Source organism: Eleginops maclovinus, chromosome 8 (assembly GCF_036324505.1).
Source record: "Eleginops maclovinus isolate JMC-PN-2008 ecotype Puerto Natales chromosome 8, JC_Emac_rtc_rv5, whole genome shotgun sequence".
Classification (NCBI taxonomy): Eukaryota; Metazoa; Chordata; class Actinopteri; order Perciformes; family Eleginopidae; genus Eleginops; species Eleginops maclovinus.
The window spans coordinates 8,107,732-8,134,637 of record NC_086356.1 but is presented as its reverse complement, the minus strand read 5'-3'; the positions used below and the strand labels follow the sequence as shown (position 1 = coordinate 8,134,637).

The 26,906-nt window shown below is 40.8% G+C and overlaps 1 protein-coding gene across 1 annotated transcript in view; it reads left to right on the top strand.

Moving 5' to 3' along the window:
- Positions 1-998: 998 nt before the first annotated feature.
- Positions 999-26,906, top strand: part of LOC134868910 (ankyrin-1-like) — a 79,027-nt gene continuing 53,119 nt past the window's right edge. Inside the window, exon 1 of the mRNA XM_063890302.1 lies at positions 999-1,327. Coding sequence (XP_063746372.1) covers positions 1,202-1,327 — 126 coding nt within the window. The 5' untranslated portion in view covers positions 999-1,201. The remainder of the gene's footprint in view (positions 1,328-26,906) is intronic.

Below are 26,906 nucleotides of genomic sequence, written 5' to 3'. Positions count from 1 at the left end.
TTGAAATAATTTTGAGTTATGGTTTTTGCAGAAATAAGAGATAAGATCACAGAAATGTCTTATGGACATCAAAATATAAACTAGTCGTAGTCTTCTGCCTTCAAAACATATTGTTCATGCTGTTGTTTACTCATCTGCTACTGAATTGCGACATCAAAGAGCGGTGCATGACCTCCCCTTGTGATGGGAAGAGGGAAAGTGGGGGAACAAAAAGGGGAGGGAGAGGACATGCAGTTTTTATGAAGCATTCATGTTGTTCATGTCTTTGCCTCTGTCTGCTTCTGAGACTAAATATGAGGAAACTTAGCTAGTGTAGACGTTAATGTATGGCACCTTGTTTCCTTGCCACCTTACCCTAACCTTTAATTGTCAAAAAGTGTCCAATCTGTGCAAACATCAATGCTGCAGAAAACCAAACACTCAGATACTGTATATTAAATAAAACATCAAATTCTGTTTAACACGCTTTCATCTCTCTTAATGCTCTTCTTTTCTCCATCTGGTTCCAGGTGGGAGGTGCCATGGAAAAGGCACGGTAAGGGAAACGTGTAAAAATATATAATTTGAAGGCATTGCTCAGCTTTGGCTCCTTCATTCTTTGTACCCCACTTATGCAAGACGCAGCAACAGCTATTGTGGAAGAGAAGCGTTGAGCGAGAAGGAAACTGGAGAAAGAGCTAGAGCAGCAGGAAGAGGTGGACATTTGAAAGAGAAAAAGAGGGAGCTCTGCAGCAGGATCCCCACCGTGGTCTGCGTGACTGGTCTGTGCAAGCAGGGGGAGAGAGGGAGGAGAGAGGAGAGAAGGTAGGAGAGAAGGAAAGGGGGAGGGGAGGCAATTCAGCGCAGTGCAAGCTGACTGGATGAGTAGCATCCGCGGCGCAGGCAGCAGCATCAGTACCACTAGCTGTAGCATCTTTCTTTGTGGCTGCTGGAGGCTGTCTTGTGGCTGCCGTAGCATCATCCACACACACACACACACACACACACACACACACGCCGCTATCGGGACACAGACGCCCTCACTGCCCGCCTTATTCGCACACATGTCGTGGTGGCCACCAGAGAGGAGATAGTGAGTGACGGTGTTCTGGGGACTGAGGGACACAGGAAGAGGAAACCGGGACGACTGGAGGAGGGCTGGAGCGACGCCGACTAGAGCAGTAGCAGCAGCAGCAGCAGAAGCGGCAGTAGCAGCGGCACCATGGCGCAAGCCGCCAAGCAGCTCCGTAAGACCAAGGACCTCGCAGAGGCCGCCGCCCAGGAGCAGCGGGAGAAGGAGGAGGAGAAGATAAAAAAGAGGAACCGCTCCAGGGACCGCAGGCGCAAGGTACGGCTGGCTGTTTCTGCCACAGGGGGGGTGACGGTGTTCCTTACATCCATCTACCCCCCGCCCCCCTCTACCTGCCTTTCTCTTATCTCTCCAGGGCTCACTGCATCATTTGTGCATCATTAGTGAAGATGCAATTACACATGTATAATTACACAGTTGGTCCTGTGGCCTCAGCTGGTGTGTGTGTGTGTGTGTGTGTGTGTGTGTGTGTGTGTGTGTGTGTGTGTGTGTGTGTGTGTGTCTGTGTGTGTTGTGTGTGTGTGTGTGTGTATGTGTAGGTGTGTAGGGTAACCAGTCAAGCACATATGCTCTGGTACAGGTTGTGCCTGCTCTGTCAGATATTTAGCTACAGGGGAAGAAAAATGAGGCTAATGATGATTGGGACCCATATCGGCTGTGGGTTAGATAACAGGTGATGTCAGTTTTCCTTCAGATGCTTTTTTTGGGGGGGGATCTCAGTCTTACATGGGTGCAGCTCATTCATATTAATGCAATGCAAGTTCAGTGTACTGCGCTTACATGCGTTTGAATGCATATAATCCTGTCACGATTGACATGCTGTGCACGCTCCACTCTTGTCACACTAAGCTGAGTTAGATTTGGTGTCTTCCCTCGTTTTACAGATTTCTTTCATTGGGGAAAATGTAAAATGGAGGGGGAAGATGGAGGTACACCCCTCATAATAGATGCAACACATTTGTATTTCTTTTGGGGTGCATGTTTGTGCTAGATGTTGTGTTTAATTCTATGCTCATGATGCTTTTCTATTTGTTGGAAGGAGGATTAATATTGAAACGTGTTGTCACAAAGCAGGCGTGCACAGAGCACATCCTGTAGGTCTCTCATTCAGCCGTCTGCCTCACCTCTCTCTTCTGCACTCTCACACTCTGGTGCTGCCTTTAGGTATGGATCAGATTGGGGTTGTGGTGCCGAATTCATGCTTGGCGGCACTGAACTGATACATCACGATAGGCACTTGTTGACTGGATTAAGAAACAACTTTTATGAATTGTATCCCTGAATTTACAGCAGTCTGCCGTTTACAGAGTGTGTTCAATGAAATGTCAGCTCTCAATTACACTCCGTTCCTCCTGCATTATTTCTGTGTGCACATATTGACGTGGAGTTGGTGGCAGCAGATAATAGACAGCTTTTTTTATCCTCACTCTGTGATGTGTGAGGTGTGTGTTATGCATTAAGAATGGAGGAAAAAAAGACATAATAACCACACTGGCTCTGCATTGGGATACTGGGCGGGGGCTACCAGGATATAGTTAACCATGCAATATTTCAAATCAGACAGTTAGGGGATACTTGTGTGACTGTTGTTCATTTTGAATTTACCTTATAACAAGCTATTAAAAGAATGCTTGTGTACCAAAAAACAACCCAACCATTAATGAGCGATAGACTTTACACATAAAGTCTATCGCTCATGTGGTTGGGCGGTATGAAAAGGTATTTTGTCTGAGGATATATATTTTAAAGTGACAGAAATGAGCTGTTTCCTTTTTATAAAATGCTGTTTGTATCAATGAATTGTGGGCAATAAGAAAGGCTACTGAATGCAAATACTGGATTTTAGTACCAGAGTAGCCGGAAACAGGAATTTTGATTATGATTACTTTATCAGGATACACTTGTTCTTTTAAATCCAATGAGACCTGCTATTTTTAAATGATTGTATAGGATAGAAAAATAACTTTAAGTGTTATTTGTCTCCTCAGTCAGTACAGTTTGATTTTTGAAGGGCAGTTTTAGCACTTACTTTAAGTCACCGCACTTAGCTAGCCATCCACTTAAAGTCCGCTACCTATTGACTTCAATCAATCAAGGATGTTTAAGATTTCCTTAATGGCTATTTGGTTCAACTGGCTCCTTTGTTAAGAGCTGCTTTAGCTTCACTGTTGTTGAAAAAATAAATATGCAAAACCCATAAACAAAAACAAAGGCCATGTAAGAGGCAACATAAACATGCTCCTTCTTTGTTCCTAAAGTTATTATTTGATTTCCAATTTCCATTTCAAATATCAGTTTTATACCCAATGAGAAGTGGAAGAAAAGCTTTGAGGAACATCAGTGTTATCGCATCGTTGTGGACAGGACATCACAGCTTAAGGCACATAAGTAAGAGTTTGAAGGAATAAATAAACCCATTTCTGCTTCACTGCCTCTCTGGCCTTTCTCCATCACTCTCACCTCAATCATCAACCACTCAACCCCTCTCTGTATCTCTCTCCACGTCTGTCTTTTATTTCTTTCAGCTGATTGTTGCTATGAACCCAGAGCCAGTCAGGAAGCGAGTCAAAGAGACCGAGAGGCTCAAGCAGGTCTTAATGTTCTGGGGTTGTTAATTAGCTCCATTCGATGTAAATCAAACTCGGCAGCATGGCATCGCTCTTCCCTACTCCTTCCCTTGCACAAAGGTCATCTACTACAGTGCCAACAGAGATCCTCTCATAACTCTGGATGGACTGGACAGTAATGTAGTTAGAGAATCTGCAAAGAAAGTGCAGGGGCTCTCCGAGAGCTCTGCCGAGTCATTGGTTTCAGATAGATCATCAACCTTTGTGTAGATCATCAATCTTTCTCGTCTTTTCTCACTCATGTGGAAAATGAAGTAACACACCTATAAAGAACATAATTGAAGGTAAGGACACTGAGTTATATAGTTAAATTACATTTTCGTTAGCATAGGCATTCTGAGTATGGTTAACCCTGTGGTCAGACCTTATTGGAAATGACAAGATAACTACATATTCTTGTGAGCAGATCGCTTTGTGACAAAACATAATTGATCTGGTGTAGGTTTTCCAGTCACTAGTCACAACACTCCAATACCTGCTATTGATTTATGTTGCCATGAATTAGGGTTGTCCCCATCAAGTTTTATTGGCCTTGGAACTCGATCTGAGTCCTAAACATGTAGTGCTGATAAGGCAGAATGCAAGTTACGTTTACCAGAGTTTAGATTAGGAATGCTTTTTTCTACAAAAGAATAATTTGATTAGCAATAATCTAGGTGGTTTAATAAGGAATGAAGCTTCTGAAATCAATGTGATCTATCAGCTAGAGAGAAATGACACACTCTGGGAGTTGTCAGGACTTCAAAACCACATGGGGTTGCATTATAGTGACACAGAGTGATGCTTCTTTCCTCGTAAATTACACCAGACCACAAACTAATTTCATTTTGCCCTATGATCAAGTTACTCACAGACTTAACAACAATTAGCGACAGGTGATATGAACGGCGGTTGGCAACATCAGATGGTTAGTTCAGGGAAAAGAGGAAGATGCTACCTCAATCTTTGACATTTCTACTATGAGTGAAACCTCATTAGTGCATCAGATTTCCATAGGGAAATAGGGCAAATAATAGTATGGCTGAGATTAAACCGTGATAACATATAATAAGATGTAATAATGTGAATGAAAGAAGAACAGGACTTGTTTGGTCATCTTCAAGAGGTTTTTTTGGGTTCTCTGGGATGGGCTAATCTAGGACATGAAACCTTTTACTGTAGTACCTCAGTCCCGTTTCCTCCAGCTCTGCACTTTTTGCAATGGATTCAAAGATTGTCTAATGGATTGTGGGGGCTTTTTAGTGAACACATGTTGTGTACGTGTGAGCGAAGTAGCAGGGCTTCAGAGTATCTCATCCACTTTTATGTAACTTTATGGATACCCCACCCTAGTTAGCCAAAACCCTGTTCTATTTCTCTTCCTCTGTCTTTGCCTCGCTGCCCACTTTTGTCCTTGCACATAACAACTCATGGGACAATAGCAACAGAAGGACTTCTTAGTGATGCCTATCTTTGGAAATGGAAAGTTTACAATTCCAAATACGTATCGGAAATGTCCTTTTTACACTTTTGATTCAAATTGATATATCTGTCATTTTTGCAGTCGAACCAAATGATTCAAAACAGCATTTTGAAAGAAGCAGTACTCTATGACCACTCAAAACGCTTTGATTTGAGTTGATTGTCTTCAGGTCGGACAATTTAAAAATGCAAGAAGCCCAGAGGAATGTATTTTCTATGGGACAGCTGTTTAGGCTTTACAGAGCAGACGTGATTAAAGACTTTGAGTGTTTGAGACCTTTTCCATTGAAGCTAAGTATCTCTCCATTTCAGATGGTTTGCAAGTCTACCATGTTTAAATACGGTATTGTATGCTGTCCCAGATTCTCCGAAAGACGGGTTCATGGAAAAATACTTTGGTTCACTGTGTATTTGATTGGGAAGAGGGAGGAAGTGGAGTTTGTTTATTCGTTCCCGTTATAGAGTGGCGTTCTTAAGGACCCATAATCCAAAGGACTTATCTATCTGATATGTCCCTTTTTTTGCATTGGGTGAACCTCTGTATTTGTGCAGATAGTTGTGCATGAGCCTGTATGAAGGTACAGATATTCCTAAACATTTTTTATATTGTGCTCATTCTTTCAGTACTTCTTTGTTATTCGTACGTTGTGTACCACTAGGAGGGATGGAAAAAGTCCAATCAAATTCACAGAAACCTACTAAAATGCTAGGCTTACATGTTATCCTATGTAAAAGTGTTGTAAAGATCCATCGATCTGGATCAATTTATCGACTCGATTAAAGAGCTAATACCATTAACGCGATATGAAAACAACGATACATATCACTGTTATCAAGGGTGAGAGCGACATTAGCAATCAGTGCAGGCAGCATTTTGTCGCCAAGTGTGGGGTCTTTAGAGAGAATGATATAGATAGTGACAATGACTTACTGTGATGTTCTAGCTGTGTGTAGCATTGTGTGTTATTATACTTTTTAAACCCAAACCAAGCTTCTTTGTCTTTTTGGCCACCGGCTGATAAAAGTAAACAAGACCATCCAAGGCTAACTTGATGTGGGCTGAGATTTAAAGGGGATCAGCTATTCTCATTCAAGGTTTATTTTAGATATATTTATTAATAAGGAGAGATTGCGAAGTGTGAGGTGAAAGCTCTTAAATGGAAACCATTCTTGAAACCATTTTTAAAGATTCAGGTTCAGGTTATTTATTTGTACCCGTAGGTAGATTTGGTTAGCAGATAAAAAGACAAGGGATGCATCCTGACACACTCTTAAACAACATTTAAAAAGAAACACACTATACAAACATGGACTTAATAAGTAAATAGATAGGCATCTGTGTGACGCTCGTATGATTTGTTAATTACAAGATAGGCATGTTTTTGGTGGGCTACGGCACTAGGTAGTGTAATCATTTTTATCCACTTTGAGGAAGGGGGGGGGGGGGGGGCGCTGGATGAGCCAAGGTCGAGCCGAGCGAAGCAGCACTCACCCAGGCTGAAGCCGCCACAGGCTATATTTACCTGCCAGCCTTGGATTACACTGCGTCTGAGACTGGAGCTACCCATCTATCTACACATCACTACTGTGGGCTCGGCACCTCTCTGATACTGTATCTGATGTTTCCCCGGATACGTACCTGCTCAAACAACATGGGAAATTCCAGAATATAAGCGCCACGGTCGATATTTATCAGACCTCTCTTGAGGGCTTATCTAGGAGTCGATATTTTGATCTGGAGATCAGAGGGATTTTAGATAAGCATACTTTGGCGGACACCTTTGATCAACATTGAAAAGTCATTTTGTTCTGAACTTTGAAACTTAACGTATAGCCAACATCAGCCCTCAACATTTATCTTCGCATGACAAATAGGGAAGTCATCCAATTGGGACAACGCCATTTCAACAGTACAGTGCACTTGCATACTGGGTAATGTTACACACACTTTTGTAATGCCCGCTTTCACCATGTTAAACAATTTTTCAAACTTAAACTGAATACAAAGAAGTAACCTGAGAATCATATCTCAAGTCACAAGCTTTAGACTTTGAAGTCAAGACCTTTATATACTGGGAAGAGAAGTCCAAGTTCACAGTCCTACCTTGGAATCATGTTTAGAGAGTAGGACCTGCCTGATTTTGATCAACCCATAGGTCAGATGTAAGGCTAAATCATGTTGTTGGGTTAGGTTGGTGTCACTACACATTTTCCACTTATGCATTGAATCTACATACATTGTTTTGCAACACCAGCTACAGTTGACATGGTCAGTCATTGTGCCGATGGCCCATTGGATGAATGTGCAATCGTGAGTCCCTTAGTGTCACAGCTCATCTGCCAGCCTCCAGCTGTTAGTCCGATCATCCATCACTATTGTTAGCAAGGCCACCCGGTGTAAAGCCCTGGCACACAGAGGTACGGGTAAAAGCTGTAAATCTTTTTGGCAAAGTTTATTTAGACCCTGGGGTCAGTCAGCAGGCGTCAGTCTGAAGTGACTGATGCAACCATGGTGATTAAGCTGTGACACTGCATGTGGCGGGATGATGAAGGGATGAGGAGATGGACGAGGGCATGCGATGACAAATCCAACTTGCTGCACGGATCACCTGCTAAACAGGAAATGTTGGAGTTGGGGGAAACAAAGGGTCTTGCTTTAGCTTACTCTCAACTGGACCGCAGATCAATGTGGATGTTGAGTTTCATATCTAATCTCAATGGACAAGAAAAACATGAATCAGACAGCTATTGTAATCTTGCTGGGGACGGAGGTAGCATTTTGGACACTGGAAATGTTGCTATCAACTTGTGCTTATCTTAGCACATGTAGCTAACAGCGTGTGGCTTACATTTTTCGGCTGAAACTCTTTCTGGTGAGCATTTGGCAGTTGACCCCCATACCAATATGGTTTGGCACAAATACATAGAGAGTTACAGCCCATAATTGACCTACATAGACTATATAGCACTCGTGCTAATGATGCCGTCAACTCATCTCAGGTCATTAGCGGGATCAGTTTATGAGCGCTGTTATTTCCCAATAATCATTAGAGGAAGAGTGAAAGTGATATGGACTGGCACACTGCTATGCCCACAAAGAGCACACACACACACACACACACTCACACACAGTGACAGTGTGCGGGGCATTATGTAATGGAATTAGTGCTCCTCAAGGTCTGCATGGATCATGTGGCCTGCAGGAGCCAACTAATGCACTGAAGCAGCCGCTCTCAGGCACGCCCCGACTCCATAACACTGCTCTGCTGCCCTAAACATTTTGTACTAATGGACATATTACATTATAAAAACTATGTCTACACAACCGTTCAAAAACATAGCAAGCTAATAGAGTTGTCCTGCAAGAAAGAATACCTCCTTGAGGCTTCTATAGTTTAGTTTGAGACGATACCGTATCAGATTACAGTGGATTTAGACTAATTTACTTTTAAGTCTATTTTGTCTTCCAATGTAATCATGCATATTGTTATACCCCCAGCTTCAGCCTTATTTTAACCAATGGTTATGGCTTTTTTTGTGCCTAATGACAACCAGAGTTCGAAATCGGCACTTCAGCCATGTTTGTGTATTCAACAAGTAGAATCCAGTTCTACTCGTGACGTATCGTGACATTATAAACCAGCATATTGTAATTAATGACGAATGATTTTGCATTAATATCAGTATATATTATCGTAATAAGAATAGTAATGTCCTTCTCTTTGTAAGCTCTTTAATACGACTCTTTAATGTATTTGTTGGAGGCTAAATATGACTTTTCTGTTAGCCTTCCTACCAAAGCAATCAGTACAAAGCAAGGGTGCAAGTCAGAGCTCTGTCGGGGGGGCACTAAACGATCATCCCATGTCTTTTAGGATAGATCATTACTTTTCCATTCATATGACGTCACAGTGGAGCAGTTTATATGACGTTGGGGATTTGAAAAGTGAGATACAATTGAAACATTTTAATTGCTGCTCTGGAACCTATAAGTGTTCTTTGACAAGCCACCTTTTTTTCACCCTTTGAGCCATGTGTGTGTGTGTCGGTAATTTAATTGGTCTTAACTATGTGTGGGTATGTATGGCTGTTAATCTGCCCGATGAAGGAGCTGTCGTGTGTCACTGGGATGGCTGGGTGGTGTCAGATGTAATGGCTTCTCTCTCTTTAGTCCCATCACTCAGCAACTAATCTATGCTGGTGGACACACACACACACACACACACACACACACACACACACACACACACACACACACACACACACACACACACACACACATCCTGTTAAGTGATTGGGTGAAAGAGGAAAACGTTCTACTAACAGTAATGGTTTTCAAGTTGTGAAATGTAGTATGGTTTGATACAGTCATATCCTCTAGTCCAGTCTGAGTGAGTCATATATCTGAGTGTACATCACCTTCACAAATCATTCATAAAAAGCACATTTACTAATATTTATTTGAAAAACCTGGAACCATTGTTTGATTTCAGGGAACTGGGAAAGGTGCTTGAAAAAGGTGTTTTTCCGATATTTCCACCTAGAAAGGGGCGCGGCCACGACATAGAGGGAGAGTATCCTGATGGGTTTCTCACATCTTTATTCATCTTTGAGGGACATAACAAAAACCTCTTAAAATCAAAGTGTTCCAAGTGTCCCTGCCAGAACCAGATGCCATTCATTCTCGGATATCCTTTGACACCTCCTGATCCGAGCGAGCTTACATCAGCACACCGACAGCCAGGCGGGGAACACTGGGTTTCTCCTCGTCATCCCTCTGCTACTCCTTTTCTGTCTCGCTGTAATTGTATAACTTCCTGTTGTTTCTGGTTGTGAATTCATCATCATGCCCATGACATGTATGTAGAAAAGAAAGAATCATCAGAGCTGAACTCTCCTGTCTGTTGTCTACTGTACAGATGCATTGAGTTGGAAAATGCACGCTGCAGTTGTATAAATACTTCATCGCAATTCAATTTTAAACTTAAGGTGGAAAGAAGGGAAAAGGAAGCGACTGTTTGTTCCTCCGCCGTGCCCTAAACCCTCTGCTCCGTCAGCTATCTTTCCGTGTCCCTGCTCTTCACAGGGGCTTTTTTTTCTACCTCCCGCCATCTTTCTCTCCCGTGATTGACCTTCTCCTCCAGCTCTCTCTTCTATCTTTTTGTCAGCCTCCTTTATCTTGTCTCATTATATGTCTTGTTTTGTTCATACCACATGTATTCCTCCTGATTTGTAATGGTAGAAGCAGAGGAGCAGTGTTTTTTATTTAATATGAACTCAAAGTGGTTCTTTAGTCGTTGATGTTCACTTGTTTTTACGTGTTTATGCGTTGAAGTACATTTTCACATTTCCGAAATCAGGGTTTCCCCTAGAAAATGTGTTAGTCAAGGTGGTGACGGGGTGGGGGGGTGGGGGGGGGGCACGTACTCATCTCCGGGGGGGGGGGGGGGGGGGGGGGGGGGGAGAGAGACGATGCAGAGGGTGAAGTCGGCCGGCTACGTCGCATGAAGAAGCCGGCGATTTTGGGCTGAGTTTTTCGATCCATTTGGCTGTGAACATTGCGAGAGAAAATTACGTGCAAATGTCAAAGGCAGGCTAGGCAATAATAATATAGCCACGTGTAAACGTTAAACACAATTAGCCTTGATAAGAAAACATTACGCTTATCCAGGTAGCCTACTAGTGAACAGTTGACAGACTATTATTAGACTAGTATAGAATTCAATAATAATCTTACCTTGATACGACAGGTTGTCAGCCATCCAAATAGTAGATTCGACAGGTTGTCAGCTATCCAAATAGTAGTCTTTCCGAAAAATGCTGGTTTTGAAGGATGAACGATGATAGCACAATGACATATACCACTAGATGCCGCTGTTCGGACGCATCACGCGATTCAGAGGCATATTTGGAGGCATAGCCCCACATTTTAAAACGTTTCTTTTATTTGTTTTTTGTTTTTTATTTTAAAATGCGTTCTGCAGAGAAGATAGACTGTCAGTCACGGTTTGGAATGAAAGGTAGAAAACATGAAAGAGTAAAACGGCGAATATCGCTATAGGCCTATATCTATATAATTTTTTTTTTTTTTTCTGGAGACGTGACGTTAGTCAAGGCGGCAACCCCGTGTTGTTAAGGCGGCCGCCTTAACAGGAAAGCGCTGTGGGAAACCCTGGAAATGATATACAATAATGTAGACGTATGGTCAGAGACTCTTAAAATAAGATAAGAATGGCTTTATTAATCCCAAACTGGGAAATGTTAGTGTTGCAGCAGCATAATACAATACAAGGCATAGCAAATAATTAGAAATTCAAAGAAGAAATAAAAATAAACTGGCATTAGAGAAAAGATATATATACAGTTGACTAGGAAGATAAATAATCTATAATCTTTACTTAGTTTAGACTTTAAATCGAATTTCAAAGGAGAAAACTGATGAAGAAAAAATGGCAGAACTTGTACCTTTTTGACATTTCCTATATAATCCAACCCTCTCTGCTAGAGCTTTCTTGCATTTGATTAATATTAGTAAATATACAGTACTTGCTAAAGCTGATTTACATGGATCCAGGATGCCAATCCAAGCCTCTGGTGTCAAACCTGTGTTGTTTGTATGCAGTGGTTGGTCACCCTAACCATCTCTGCGTGGCTAGCATGTAGCGCTCACTTATGAAGCCATTATGTTTAGTAAAACACATTAAAAGACAGTAGTTTCCTGTCAATGTAATCATACTGAATGTTCGTAAGGCCATGCCATGAGTGGAAGCTGTAACAATGAAGTATGTGAAAATCCTGTTTAGAGCTATTTTTATGTTACATGTTCTTTTATATTTGCACTGTGGGACTGCCAGGAATAGTATTTCAATTTTCTGTATGTATAACACATGTGGAATCTTTGACAATAAAGTGGACTTTGACTTTGACTTTGACCGAGTCTGTCCTGTCAGCCTTTAGTTTGCTCAGCTGGCACAGTCAGGACTGAGCAATCTGCTGATGAACAAGAAAAAGAAGCTGGACATAAGAGAAGAGGAGCAAACAGGTGCAAAAAAAGTTGAATAATGACGATTCAAGGTCAAAATTTGATTTGTGTCTTGCCCAGATAAGAACAACACATATTACACAAGAAGAGACCTTAAACGGAGAGTCCGTATTCTGTAGTCCTCCTTTCAGAAGCCTGTCAAATGTCTGCTTATACCCAGGATTTATAAATGATTAAAAGGCATGTCATTGACGCTAACTAATGTGTCAGCTCGGCCGATGGCCAATCAAAAACCAGGAAATAATTATACATGTTCTTTCACCCTCATTCTAGCTTTAAAATGTCTAAAATGAATGTCACGCATCATAGAGACAAGTCAAGCAATTTGTCACAATCAAAAGTAGGAAAATATAGGAAGTCTAAAGAGTCAGGAATGTTGTTTTTTAATAAGGGTGGTATTAGAGCGTGACCACGTGTGTGTGTTGGTATTGACTGGTAATGCGTTGCACCAAATGTTAATTTACTGCCTGCTGCGCATATTCAGCCTCATTAACTTGGAGATTTTCTCACCGGAAAGCCCTTTTCCCGGTCTTCTCATTCCACCTTCTTGCCCTCATCCATCCCCTCTTAAAGCTCTTCCCTGATGCAATGATTTTATTGAACTTGGCCAGATGATCCAACATCGATAGCTGCTGAAAGACTTAGAATGTATGATACTAGGCACATTAAACACCCTACAACACAGGAGAAACACATCATAGTGAGTTCCTCTTCTGCTTAGTTTCATTTCCCCCTGTTTTTCAGCATTGTAATATCAGCATTTAGGTGTTCCAATGCGTTTGGTGTATAAGGAAAAATCCCAAAAACAAATCAGTTAGCACAAATCCTCCATAGGGCATCCCTCCATTAGCTGTTTGCACACAGCGTTAGAGGCTGAGTATTATAAATAAATGTTAACACTGTTTTGCCAGAACAGCTTGTGAGTCATACAATGTTTTCATGCATTTAGATGATATCAGCAGCAGCAGTAACACAGGAACAGATGGAAAGATAATTCTACTCTGGAGGCACTCAGTGGAAATAATCATCATGATTTCAGCCCGTTCAGTTGCTCGTGTTTTCTAAAAGAAATGCAGAAAAATAACTTAAAGGGGCCCAATTATGCAAATTGTTGTGCCTCTGCTGTGATATGTTTACATGGTTTAATGCTCAAAAAGTGCTTTATTTTCCTCATCCTTTCACCCTACGAATAAGAGATGTCCCGCCTATCAAGTACAATGTGTTAGATTGTAGCCAATAGAAGCAGGAATGTAACATGGTGCTGTCATTGTGTCACTTCCAGTCCACGCTCTTTTTTTTTTCATGTGTCTTTTTATTTCATAATAGTGTACAATAACCGCACATGCCCATATAGGCAAAACCAACCAAAAAAAACAACGATGAACAAACCCGGAGTTAAAAGACGTACAATAAACCAAATGTGCGAGCCATGAAAAGAAATACATTTTAAAAAACATCAAAGAAAAACAGACAGATAATTATAAAATGCGGGGTGAGGAGATTACAGAGTTGTGTGTCTTCTCTGCATCCGGTTATCTGTTTACTTTCAGTTAGCTACAGTTACACAGGTCACAGGAGCATGAAGCAAAGCGAGAGCCTAACCCACAGACATGACAGTGAAAAATCCTCTTTAATTGAAAGCAGCTCTGCAACAGCAACACCATAATGCTTACTGTATCGCTGAGTGTCCCACTGTGTGTTTCTGTGTGCCAGAAGGTCACACAAGCACCGCCTGACTTGTTGGATTGACTGCACGTGTTGTCTTGAATTCTTATATCCTCTCTCCCTCAAACACACACAGTGGATTTTTTTTTTTACACTGTCTCGCATCTGTGACTCATACAAACCCATACAAATTCAAATGTTTCTGGATGGAGGCCTGGTTGTAATGACGCAGAGAGTCTGACTCAGCTGTTTTAATGTGGGATGACCGACTGGCAGGGCGACTGGGCGGGTTGCTGGCTCTGCACCAGCTGGTCCCGAGGGGAAGGCCAAGGTGAGAGGACAACACATCCACTCTCAAATATGCACATAGCATACATGTTAATAACACACCCTCAATCCTATTGGTTAGCAAGTCGAAGCTCCTTCATCACCATTCCAGTCACCGGGCTCACTGAAGCCGGCAGTAAGTCGCAAGTAATTGATTACTCTATCATCTGCTTCCCCCCGGGAAAGGAAGAGAAAAACAACTCTGGAATTCTAAATAGAGCATCAGTTTACAAATCTGTCTCTGGATATTAAAATCTGACAAAGTACAAAAGTTCTGCCATAAACATTCTGGGATCTCTTTGTCCCATGGCATAGTTTTTAAAGGAAAAAATAGCATGCAATGTAATGACCTCTTAAGAAAGGTGGAAGCCTGTTCTCATCTTAGCCGGCTAAAAGTTCCAGAACAGTAGACGGATATTGCTACCAGATTATTAAAAATAATCCCACACACAGGGTTGGAAAGGGACTGATATATTTACTCCAGATTGTGTGTTTTCTTTTCAGAAATCCAAGGGGAAAAAATTAGAAAAACTACATAGAAGCAATTCTAGATCTTAAAGTGTGTTTCAGTAAAACTATGCCCATTTAATTAAATGTAAATATGAACTGCACTCTTAACATGTGTAGCCAACACTACTGCACTATCTGAGTTAAATATGTGCGGATTATAATTCAGGAGTGAATATATATTTGCAACTTTTATGATATTTTAGTTAACCAGCAGATATTGGCCTACAGCTAAGTACACAGTTTATAACTTGTTACACCTTCTGCTAGTCTTTCTACCTCGTTGTTAGCATGTGGAATGTTGCTTAAACAAGGATTTTTAAACAAACTTTTTCCTATTCAATGTTGTTTAGGTTTGAATGCTCAAATTTGCAAGCATGGGTTTGCAAGATGAGCGTATCGGACATTTTATATTGCATTTAGTTCAAATAAACAGATTTATTTGGCAAATGATCGAATTATTTTTGCTAATGTTGTGGTAAAAGATGTTTCTATCCACATTCCTTGATAAATACTGTTAGGGAATACTTTGCTTTGACACAGTTCATCATTTATTCCTTCCTCTGTGTCTATCCCTGGCGTAGGCTACTGGCCGTATGGGGGGCTGTTATCCTCATTAAGGAGGGGCAGCCTGGGCTTCTCTGTTTTGCCCATTTTGGGACTAGAGCACAAGCTGACCAGAGATGGTTTATTGTTTAGGACATCTGGGCGCTCCAGGTGCCCTTTGTGCTCACATTCTATTGCCCTAGATGACAGTTTTAGTTAGATCTAGTGTCCGTTCTTATTTAGTCTTGAAGAATGTTGAATGTCCACTCGGAACTGGTTAAAACCTCTTCCTACTTGCCATCAAAGTTCTAGCTCTCCCGTGTCTCTCTTGAGTTTCGTCTCCATTGCTCCAGAAGTTTCCATCACAAATACTGCCTGTTTAGATAACCCCTGTAACGTTTCCACCTTGAATATTTTGCAACCTTTTTTCTAGACGGTGTAAATGTGCATCACGTGTTGGGTACACAGCACTGACAACAAGCATCAGCATGGAGTGAATGAGGAAGACTGATTCGCTCCGTACGAAGTGCAGCTTTCTGCAAACGCAGTGTGTCAGCTCGTCTAGCCCATATTTTTAGCTCTCCCTGGTGTATACGGTTTATTATAGCATGAGCTTTGGAAAGAGCTCTTCATGTGTCATAGACATGCTGCTTCCCACTTTGCATCGTTCTTCCCCAGCTTATGCTTTGGACAACGCCTGATGATGCATTTTAACAAATTTACTGTGCTTTAAACTCAGGAAACAGTATGGTCTCTTTTGGGTCTTTTCCTCTGTGAAAAGAACACACTTTTTATCTCAGTGTTTAGGCCTTCTTACTGTACTGTTGACTTGTTTTGACGACTTTTTAAACCCATACCCTCAGGTTCGATCAATAGCCTGTCTGCGTCTGTGTCACTGTCACGGTCTTTTTATATGTAAATGAGTTCAAACCGGGATATATTTAGCATTCCAGCACCCTTTACCTCCGCTCCTTCCCTCTCCTTCTCTCTCTGCTAGTCGCTTCTCTTATCCATTGAGACTCGTAGTTAGCCGGGCTCGGGGGACGAGCCATGCCATGGTGTTAAATTGACGGGCTTGACCCTGGTATCAGGAGTTTGTCCCGTTGATGAATAGCTGTCGTGAACCTGCACGGAATGCTGAATCATAAGGAGGTGGCTCTATCGACCGGCTTTCAGGGAGTGGTCGCCATACCGTGAAATCCATCAGACATGCAATAGCAATTTGTGGCTCAGGATAATACCATTAGTCTCTGATGGTGGCATGTTGGGAGCATTTGTGTGGTTCTGGATGTGATGTCACTACATCTCATTCTGAGTATAACTTATAGAACTGGATTTTTGGTACCCTTATAATGGGTTATTAATTAGGGTGTATACTCTATTAATCATTAAGAACCATTTGTAAACCAGTTCTAACATAGTTTTCATACATCAACACAGGCTCACTATTTGGCAAGATGACTAAGCCTTATGTTGGCTACCTAGCTTACTTCACTTTCTTCATCAGCCAACATCAGGGGCAGAATCACAGATACCAAGGATGCTGGCTGATGAAGAAGACGAAGTAAGCTAGGTAGCCAATAGAAGGCTTAGCAGTACAGATAAACGTGAGCTCACTATTTAGCAAGCAACGGGTCACAGTTGCCCTGTTTATCTCTTGGCTTATTAATGATTTATAAAGTGTTCACAAGCTAATTAATAAAGGAATAACAAACTTTTCGTAAAAACTTTATAAGGGTATCTTATTGTAAAGTGGTACCAGATTTTCTTTCATGAAAAAAGGGAACCGTTTATTCTTAGTGTCTTAAGGTAGGCTGAGTAATACATCAATATTGTGATAAAACACTAGATATCGTTTTAGATTTGTTACTAAAGTAAGTGTTGCTGATTACTGGTTTTAAATGCAGCATTTACCAGACTGTTCTGGTAGTTCTATTATCTGCGCTTTCCTGCTCAGTCATTAAATCCACCCTGATGATTACTCATTAAGCGTCTTATTGTGGGAATATTTTGCATCAATGGTCTTCTCTACAATTTGAGTTTCTTCAAATTGCAAAAACCTTTAGGATAGCAAAACAGAGCTCCGCGTTTCTATTATTAATGTTTTACTGTATCCGTGTTATTTTTAGAAGCAGTTTTTGTGAGCTCACAGTTAAAACTGGAGGTAGCCATGCCCTCCTGCCACCTTCTCTTTTGTTTCATCTTACTGTTTGTCCTCTACGCTTTTTCCTCCTTCCACCTCCATCAGTGCCTCGGTGCCCCCATCCCTCTCCCAGCATGAGGCTCACTGACATGACTCGAGACCCATGGGGTGATTAGTGAAGACCCGCTGTCACCGACACACACGAGCACAGGGAGGCGGCGCAACATGCAGCTGCAACTTATACGCACTGAGACACACACACACACACACACACACACACAAATATTCCATATTACTTATGGTATATAAATACACCCTCCCAGCTTCTATCGCTTTCTTTCCTCATTTACATTAACAATTTAGTCAATCACTTCTGACTTTGGATGCTTCTTGCTCCCATCGTAATCCCAATTAAATCACTTTAATCATCAAAGCAATTTATTTGAATATATTTATAATCAGGGTTTTGTCTAAACCAGGTAACAGGGGCGCTGTGCCCCCTCCCTTGTCGGCGTGCGCCGTCATACCAAAATGCCTATTTTCCCTGTACACTTTTTAATTGATGCCAGAAAACAATATTTCTGTTCGTCGAAAACGGTTGAATTACTCCAAAAATATTAATAAAAAGTAAGGAAACCGCAACTCAGGATTTATTTGTTGTTTGAGGTGCAATATATGACTCAGCAGCTTTAAGACATGAAGAAACTATTATTTTCTAATGCATTATTTTCTCTGGAAAGTGGGCGTGGCCGTATTTTTGTCCAGAAGTGACGTTAGCGCCCTCATACTATATTTTTCTAGAAAAACCCCTGATAATGAAAGCCTGCATCAGTTTGTGTTACTGTTTGTCTGGATGTGTTTAACATGCAAGCAATGAGCATTAAAAAGGACTATGATTAAAGAAATGACCAACTTAATGTGTTTATATAAATGATTTAAAGGGTATGACGTGCTCCAATGTAACTTTGAACACATACCTCATATTTGAGATACACTCTCTGTCAGGGAGAGAGAAAAACAGCGCTAGTTGGACGTCCATCAGACTTCCCTCGTTCTGTTTCTGTCCCAAAGAATGAATCTGAAGATGAGTGTAAATTATGTTGAAGTCCCGTCCCCCCCCACCACCACCCAACAATGAAGTCAGCATTTGAAGGGGAAATCTACTAGAGAGATATAGTTTGCTTCAATCTCAATTGGTAGAAGAACGTTTGGAATAAACTGTGTGGGTGACTCCGATTATTTGCGTCTGTTGTTTATCACTGCATTCTGGGAGCAGAGTGAGCTGATCCCCATGTTTGTTGGGAGTCTTCCTGCAGAGAGGAGCATATGTCAGCTTCTGCGCCCGCCTGTTGGCATGCGCCAGTGCATGTCGGCGCCTACATGCATGAATCGAGCGTGCAGGTATTGGAGTGTGTATCAGGATTATTTCAGTGTGTTCAGGCTGTGTGTGTTTGTCTTGTGCCTGTCACTGTGTTTGTGTGAGTTAGGATGTGTCAGCTCTGGAGGCCTCCACAGTCCTGATTCATGACACGGGTGATTTGGTAGTCAGTCAGTCAACGTCTCGATAGGGCAGCCGCAGCAGCTCCTGTCCCCCCTCCAATCCCAACTCCTCTCGGCCCATTTATCTCCCCCTCCCAGGCCTTCATCACTGATACTCTGACATCTAACTTCAAGCACTGAGTCATGCAGTGACCTTATTGTGACTTCCCCGTTGAGCTCTGTGGTTAGCAGATAATCTTGTGGTTTTGTTTGTCATGTTGAGGCTTTGTTTGTTTATCTGCTGTATTTCATTTGCTATTAGATGTTCATTTTATTGCCCCAGCACAATTGTTTCTTTACCTCTTGGTTCTTTGCCTTCAATATCACATTTTCTCTGGGGACGTAAAAAAATAACCTTTAGCTGCCAAAAGACATTCTGACAAAGAAAACTAAGCAAAACCAAAGCTTCTTAATAATAGCTGGTCCACCTTAAAGGTCAGCCCACCTAAAATGAGCCTTAGCTGGAGTTGTGGCTAACCTGGAGCTAATCTATCTGCATGCAAGGCACTGATGTAGTCGGTAAACAGTTAATGATTGGCTAACAAGAATTGGCTTTCGGTCAGAAGAGAATTCTAAATGACCTTCCCCTTCGTAAGGACAAATAAGGGACAAGTTTTTACATTTGAACCAAACATGGCTTTCTTTTATTTGCTAGACATTTGTTTTTAACACATCAATCTAAAAGAAAAAAAGACCATTTTACCATATTGTTGAAGTCATAGTGTAGGATGGAGAACGTCTGGGGGGAAAAGCATTTATGAGGAATGAAAAAAGTACCTTTAAGTAAGCATACAGATATCCAGATATATATGAATCAGCCGGAGCGTCATAGTAGTCTTTTGTGTCTCCTGGGTTTGACATAGTAACATTCACTCTTCCTCTGCAAGCATGGTTTATATTGGATTTTTTGCCAGTTCGTACAAGATTGCAGGGACATAAATAATGGACATTGTATCAAAAATTAAACTGGTTGTTCACTGAGCATCATAAATGTGACGCCAGTTTGCTCTATTCATACCTCTGGTATTGTGCTGTACACATTTTTAATGTATTCATATAAACCAAATGAAATGCTAAAACCTTAAAATGTTGCGCTTAAGCTTCTATATGAATTAAACCACCAAAGGAATATTGAATAAGACGGGGGATAAATAAAGTATTATGAACATGTTGCCACTGACGTGTAGTCAAATACCCTCGACTTGGCAGCTTTAAAGCCCAAAGGTAATGTCAGCGACCTCAGTGTTGGCCTGAGATCACCTCCAAATGAACAGATGACAGATGGATGGGGGGAGTGATAAACTGACAGCGCTAGAACGACGAGTGTTACAACAGTGTGTCATCTGCTGAGGCAGCAGCACTGAAGCGCTTTTGTTTCTCATGTTTGCGGGAATTCAAGCGTGTGTGGATTTCTGTATCTCGTGTGTGTCGATCCACAAGCTACTTATATTTAAAGGGCTTAGTCTTTGCATGCACAGATATAGATATTTTGTCAGCCAAAGTTAGCAAAGCAAGAGCTCCCTGAACACAGTCCTATTGGATATATCCATTGGATTTTGGAATATTACGGGAAAACGCTCTGTGGCAAACACACGTTTCTGACACATATACAGTGGTATGCAAAAGTTTGGGCACCCCTCTGAGATTTCATGACAATTTGCTTTTCCTTTATAATAGAAGATCACAGCAACAACATTTGTTTTCCTACAAAGATGTAGACGTTTTAGTGTTTTCCAGACCAAAATTCTTAGGGTAGCATTACATAGTTTTATTATAATAAAATAAAATGCAAAAAATGGGATGTGCAAAAGTTTGGGCACCCTTATAAATAGCATTCATTTCAACACCTGTACGGATTTATAGCTGACAGGTTGCTGCACAAAATTGCTTTGATTAGCTCATTAGACCTTCAATTACAAAGACAGGTGGAACCAATCATGAAAAAGGCTATTTAACATAGGTAATAGCTGGCTGTGCCTGGCCTAGGTTCTTTCTTAGGGAGTGGCAAGATGGGGACCTCAAAACAACTCTCCACTGACCTGAAAGCTAAGATAATCCAACATTATAAATTAGGAGAAGGGTACAAAAAATTATCTGACAGGTTTAAACTGTCTGTCTCCACAGTCAGAAACGTAGTTGTGAAATGGAAGGCCACAGGAACAGTCCGTGTGAAGGAAAGATGTGGTAGGCCGACAAAAATAGGGGAAAGGCACAGGCGAAGGATGGTGAAAATGGTCACAGAGAAGCCACAGACCACCTCCAGAGAACTACAACAACATCTGGCTGCTGATGGTGTAGTTGTTCACCGTTCCACAATCCAGCGTACTTTGCACCAGGAAGAGCTCATTGGAAGGGTGATGTGCAAAAAGCCTTTCCTGAGTGTTAATCACAAGAAGAGTCGCATGAGGTATGCAAAAGCACATCTGGACAAGCCAGAAGCATTTTGGAACAAAATACTGTGGTCAGATGAGACCAAGATTGAGTTATTTGGTCATAACATGAACAGGTATGCATGGCGAAAAAAACACACTGCATTCAATGAAAAGAACTTGTTGCCCACTGTAAAATTTGGTGGAGGATCTATCATGTTATGGGGCTGTGTGGCTAGCACAGGTACTGGAAAACTTGTTAAAGTTGAGGGCCACATGAATTCCTTACAGTACCAGGAGATTCTTGACAAGAATGTTCTAGAGTCAGTCACAAAGTTGAAGCTACGCCGGGGTTGGATTTTTCAGCAGGACAATGATCCTAAGCACCGATCAAAATCCACCAAGGAATTCATGCAGAAGCACAGGTACAATGTTCTGGAATGGCCATCCCAGTCCCCAGACCTTAACATCATTGAAAATGTATGGATTTATTTGAAGAAGGCTGTCCATGCACGGAGGCCAAGAAACCTGACTGAACTGGAGACGTTTTGTGTGGAAGAATGGGCCAAAATACCACCTGCCAGGCTTAAGGGACTTGTCTGTGGCTACAGGAGGCGTCTACAGGCCGTTATTGCAGCAAAAGGAGGCAATACTAAATATTAATGGAATTATTTCTTAGGGGTGCCCAAATTTATGCACATGCCTATTTTTGTTTGAATGCACATAAACATGTTTCTGTTTGACCAATAAAAGTTATTTCACTACTGAGATGTTTCTGTTACCATAAGGTATAACATATGTTAAAATGAAGTTGCTGCTTCAAAAGCTCAGCAAGTGACAAACTGATGCAGTGGTTTTCCTAAGGGGTGCCCAAACTTTTGCATACCACTGTATGATTGGTTTAGCAGGATAACCTCCACATATTTACACCACTTCTATGATTGTTGGAGCATAAATGCACTCGCAAGAAGTAAAAAGCTAAAGTTAGGCTACAAACAAACTACATCACGATCACAGGACTCTACATTATCACCGCTAAGCTAGAGGCAGACTCGCGTAATGCCGTTTATTCTCATTTAGCCACTTGCTAGCAACCAACATTTTCATGACACAGAAGCTTCAACATTCACCAGTGGCATATTTACTTATGTATTTATTAATTAAAATAAGTCATGTCGAAGAACTAAACGTGAAAATCCCATTCCAGGCATGTAACCCATTTAAAAAACCATTGACTTCCATACGAGGTTTAGGACTCATTCCCACACCTCCCTTTAACACTTGGGGATGGGTTGACTCGGTTTTTACTGGAGTAGACGGTTGGTGTAGCAAACCTCCCCTTTAACTCCTCTCATCAGGAATCACTGACCTTGCTTCAACACACTGCCTCCCCAGACTCCACTCTGTTTCTGACCATGAGCTCTGACCTGTTCTGGTTGAGGGAGATCTAGTAAAAATAAAAATAAAATCTCCCAGTTGGGATTCATTGCTCTCAGACATGTATCTCTCCCAGCACACACGGATAGGTTGCTTTAATATGTGGCTGTAATTCAACCCTCCTCTCTCCACATTTCTCTCTTACACCTACTCCTTTATCTCACTGTGAGAGTCTATCCACACTCAGGGCTTGACCCACAAACAACAGAACACTGAAAAGCATCCAACCCTTTCGCCTTGTAAATAGCATTTAATGTATCTGTCTCAACATGCTGACATTGTTTCTCCAAACCGTCTCTTTACCTGGCCTTCATCTCCTCCTCCTCGTCTCCTCTCAGCTCCTCCCCCCCTTCCCTGTCTCCATCTTTTACCCATTCATTCTCTCATTACCTTTTATGTCCTTTATTCTGCTTTACACCATCCCTCCCCCTCAACCCACCCTCCTTCTTTATGTCCTTCCTGTCTCCCTCCTGCTTCCTATCCATCAGGCTCCTGCCTTCCTCCTGTCACCGTGATTGTGTGTCGGCCTTATGGGAGGTGGAGCACTCATTGACCGAATGGAGTGCTTTCAATCAGCTGGGCACACAGGACTTTCAGACACAGTGGCTCCCTGGCTCCCATGTCTGTCCCCTTATCCCTTATCTCCCTAATTTTTTAACTTCTTCCCTTTTCTGTCTTTTCAGTGTCTCAATGCACCTTTTATGAGTTGCCGGGTTTGCCCTTTCCTCTCCTTTCATAATTGACATTTGAGTTATATTCTTTTAAGTATACTGTTCAGTACAAGCGAATTTAGTATAAATAATAAAGCTCAAGTTCAAAAGGGGCAAGAAGAAGCATAAACACTTTTCTTGTCCTACCCCCTGTAGCAAACATTGCTAGTTGAAAGTCATACAAAGTTCAGTTCATGGTCGTCAGCGGTCGTGGTATTTCCCTCGTTTAGAAATAAAATAAAAATAATCTCTTTGTACAAATAATAATAAAATAAATTAATAATTAATAATAATAATAAAATAAATAATTAATAATAATAATAATAAAATAAATAAATAATAATAATAATAATAAAATAAATAAATAATAATAATAATAAAATAAATAAATAATAATAATAATAATAATAATAAAATAAATAAATAATAATAATAATAAAATAAATAATTAATAATAATAATAATAATAATAATAATAATAATAATAATAATAATAATAATAATAATAGTCAAATAATCGTTACAGGTAAACCAAAAAGAGAAATCGTCAAAGATAAAAAAAATAATCCGGACATCATCAGCCCTTCTCATAACCATTTAAAATTTGGTTTTTAAATAGGTTTTTTTTGTTACTCAATCTAATAGCAATTAGTTTAGCATTAAAATACTCGTATACTCTTTCTGGTGGAGAGTCAATACAGTACCGTGTTCATATCTGCCCATTCATTCTGAGGTAAAGCTCTTCAGCTTAGTTTAGCACAGATACCGTTAACAGAAGTCAAGCAGCTGTTAATTGCCGGACTCTGCCGGTTGCCTGGAAACAGCTTAAAATCAATTAATGTGGTGCTTGTTTTGTAGCGCCGACCTCTTGAAGTCGATGTGGCAATCACTGCCAGCTTTGCTCCCAGCACAGTTTATGTGGCTTTGGTCAATCAGCCCCAAACCTATCATTGCATCGCTTCAGAAAGAAGAGAATTGATAAGGCGAAACACTCAAGCACCTGGTCAAAGATAATCCTCACTAAAAATATTCCAGATGACATGCTGATTTTATTGTAATGGCATAATACAGCGTTTCTCGCATGCAGAGTTTTAATAAAAAAGTCATACAGTTCTGTCTTTAAGCAAGTTTTTTTGTAGATATTTCTTCTTCCTGTATTTGGGATAAGAGATTCATCATAGCAGATGTAGTTAATGTCTGAGCAGAAAAGGCACAGGTGCAGCAATACAATTCTTAACGATTATACTCCACTTCCTGGGCCTGGTGTTGTGCACGCTGGGGACTGAGCCATCGTTAGGGTTATAGTAACACCTGGGCTCGTGCTGCAATTCATTCTCAAAATGACCGCCATGTACAGGGTACACTGTGCTGGATTTTTTGGTAATATTGTGTCTAATTACGCTTACAGCTCCGGAAAAAAAAAGACACCTCACTAAACCTCATCTCTACATGTATGGCAGCCATTCCAGTGTCTGTTGAATTCCAGCACAGAGAAAACATTTCAGTAGTTTATAGAATACAATTAAAAAAGGTGTTATTGCTAGAGTTTCAAACACATTATCTTTAGTATTTATCGGATAATTTTGCAGTTATTCTGGCGAGATCATTCGGACATGAAATTCTCATATTATCCCATGCCTTCTCGAGATGATATCAAGGCCGATCCCCCGTAGAAGATCTAGTTCATGGCTTTTTCCTGAGGACACATAAATAACTAAAGCAGTTTAATATTGGATCGTGCGATGCAATAACTAACACCTGACACTCATCTCCCCAGATTTCAATTCGGGGATCTTGTGCACTCAAAAACCTCATTTTTTTCCTATAGCTAACTCCCCAAACTTCCAGATCATCAGTTCTCCTTATTTCTGCAGTGCTCATCATTATTGAAAGGTTATGAGAAGAGAGAGAGGAGAGGGAGGAGCGGTGAGAGAGAGTAATGACGAGGAAGAAGTGTGTATGATGAGTGAAAATGCCTGAGTTGAGTTCAGGGGCGCCTCTCGCTCTGTCGTATTTTTCTTTATTGACCCTAGCTGTCTATCTCTCTCTCTTGTGTCCCCTTTTTCATTGCTCTTGGCAAAAATACGCAGAAAAGAAAAATAGAACTGGGAATCATAAAGCAGAACCAGGCAGAGTCACGGTGGGAATGGCGATGGCCCATTCCACGTGGTCTCATCCTGAAGGAGTTTCTCTTTCCACACGCATCTACAATCATGGGGATTACTCTCAATAAATATTGGATGATGTAGTTGGGGTTTGGAGTGGAAAGTTAAATGGAAGAAACATTAATTATGTATCTTGGAGGAGGAGGTTAAAGTGTTTCTTTTTGGCAGTTTGACACCAAGGGATTGTTGAATTTGTTCCATAGCTGCTTTCATAGCCGTACAGATTTTTTTGAAAAGGTCACAAGCGTTCAAGGGGTTATATTATCATGTGCACAGTCGCTACTGTGTAGTTATGGCATTGAACATTTTAGGTCCCGAGCTCCCCCAACAGTGCAACATATTATAAAAGGACATAAGACAAAATAATAATAAAATAAAAATTATAAAATAAAGATGTAATGTTCTGAAGAGGTATTTGTGCGTGGTTGCAGATAAGATTAGGCTACAATATTAATGACTTTTATAATATTTATAGAGTTAGATTCCATTGATTGCCTGGTATGATAAAAGTCCAAATCTATATAAAAAAAATGTAAATACTTTTTTTATATATATATATTAAAATATTTAGCTTTAGTCTATATTTTATGGTGTTTAGCATTTAAAAAAACAACCTAAAAACATCATCTGCTCTGCTCTCCCTTGCTGCACAAAGGGAGGCACCAACCTCTATTACCAGGGCTATCAAGCATTAAAATGGAAATAATAAAATAAAACTGAAAAGTAGTGCAAAAATGAATATTGAATCGAATATAAAAACAAAATAAGCTAAATTATGCTTGGCATGATGAAAGTGGTCAAGTAAATGCAGGATTCTCTGTGCATGTAGAGAATTAAATGTACAATAACAGAATGTAAGAGAGCAGATGAAATATTGTACAGTGATGTAATTAAATACTGTTTGTAATTAAAGTAGTGAAACCCGGAAGTGAGTTAGCATTTTACCGCTTCCGGTTCCCTCAATAGGATTTCTCCGTAGGATTTTGGAAAATAGCTCGAAATAAGGTCTGTGGTTGACACAAGTTTAAGGGACGGATCATGTTTCGTTCTGAAAAATGATGGTTGTTAACAACTGGCTGAATAGGATTACAGAAGTTGTGGAGGATGTTGTACGTCATTATGCCAAACACGTTAACACTCCCGCTTTGAACAATTTAGAATCTGTATTTTTTTTTTTTTTAAGTCAGTTGAAAGGATCTTAAGTTGGCGTGACATTGAGGTTGTGCGACCCTGCTGCACTCGTCTGTAGCTCATTTATAGCATAACGTTAGCATTTTGCTTCTGGCGATTAGATTTATG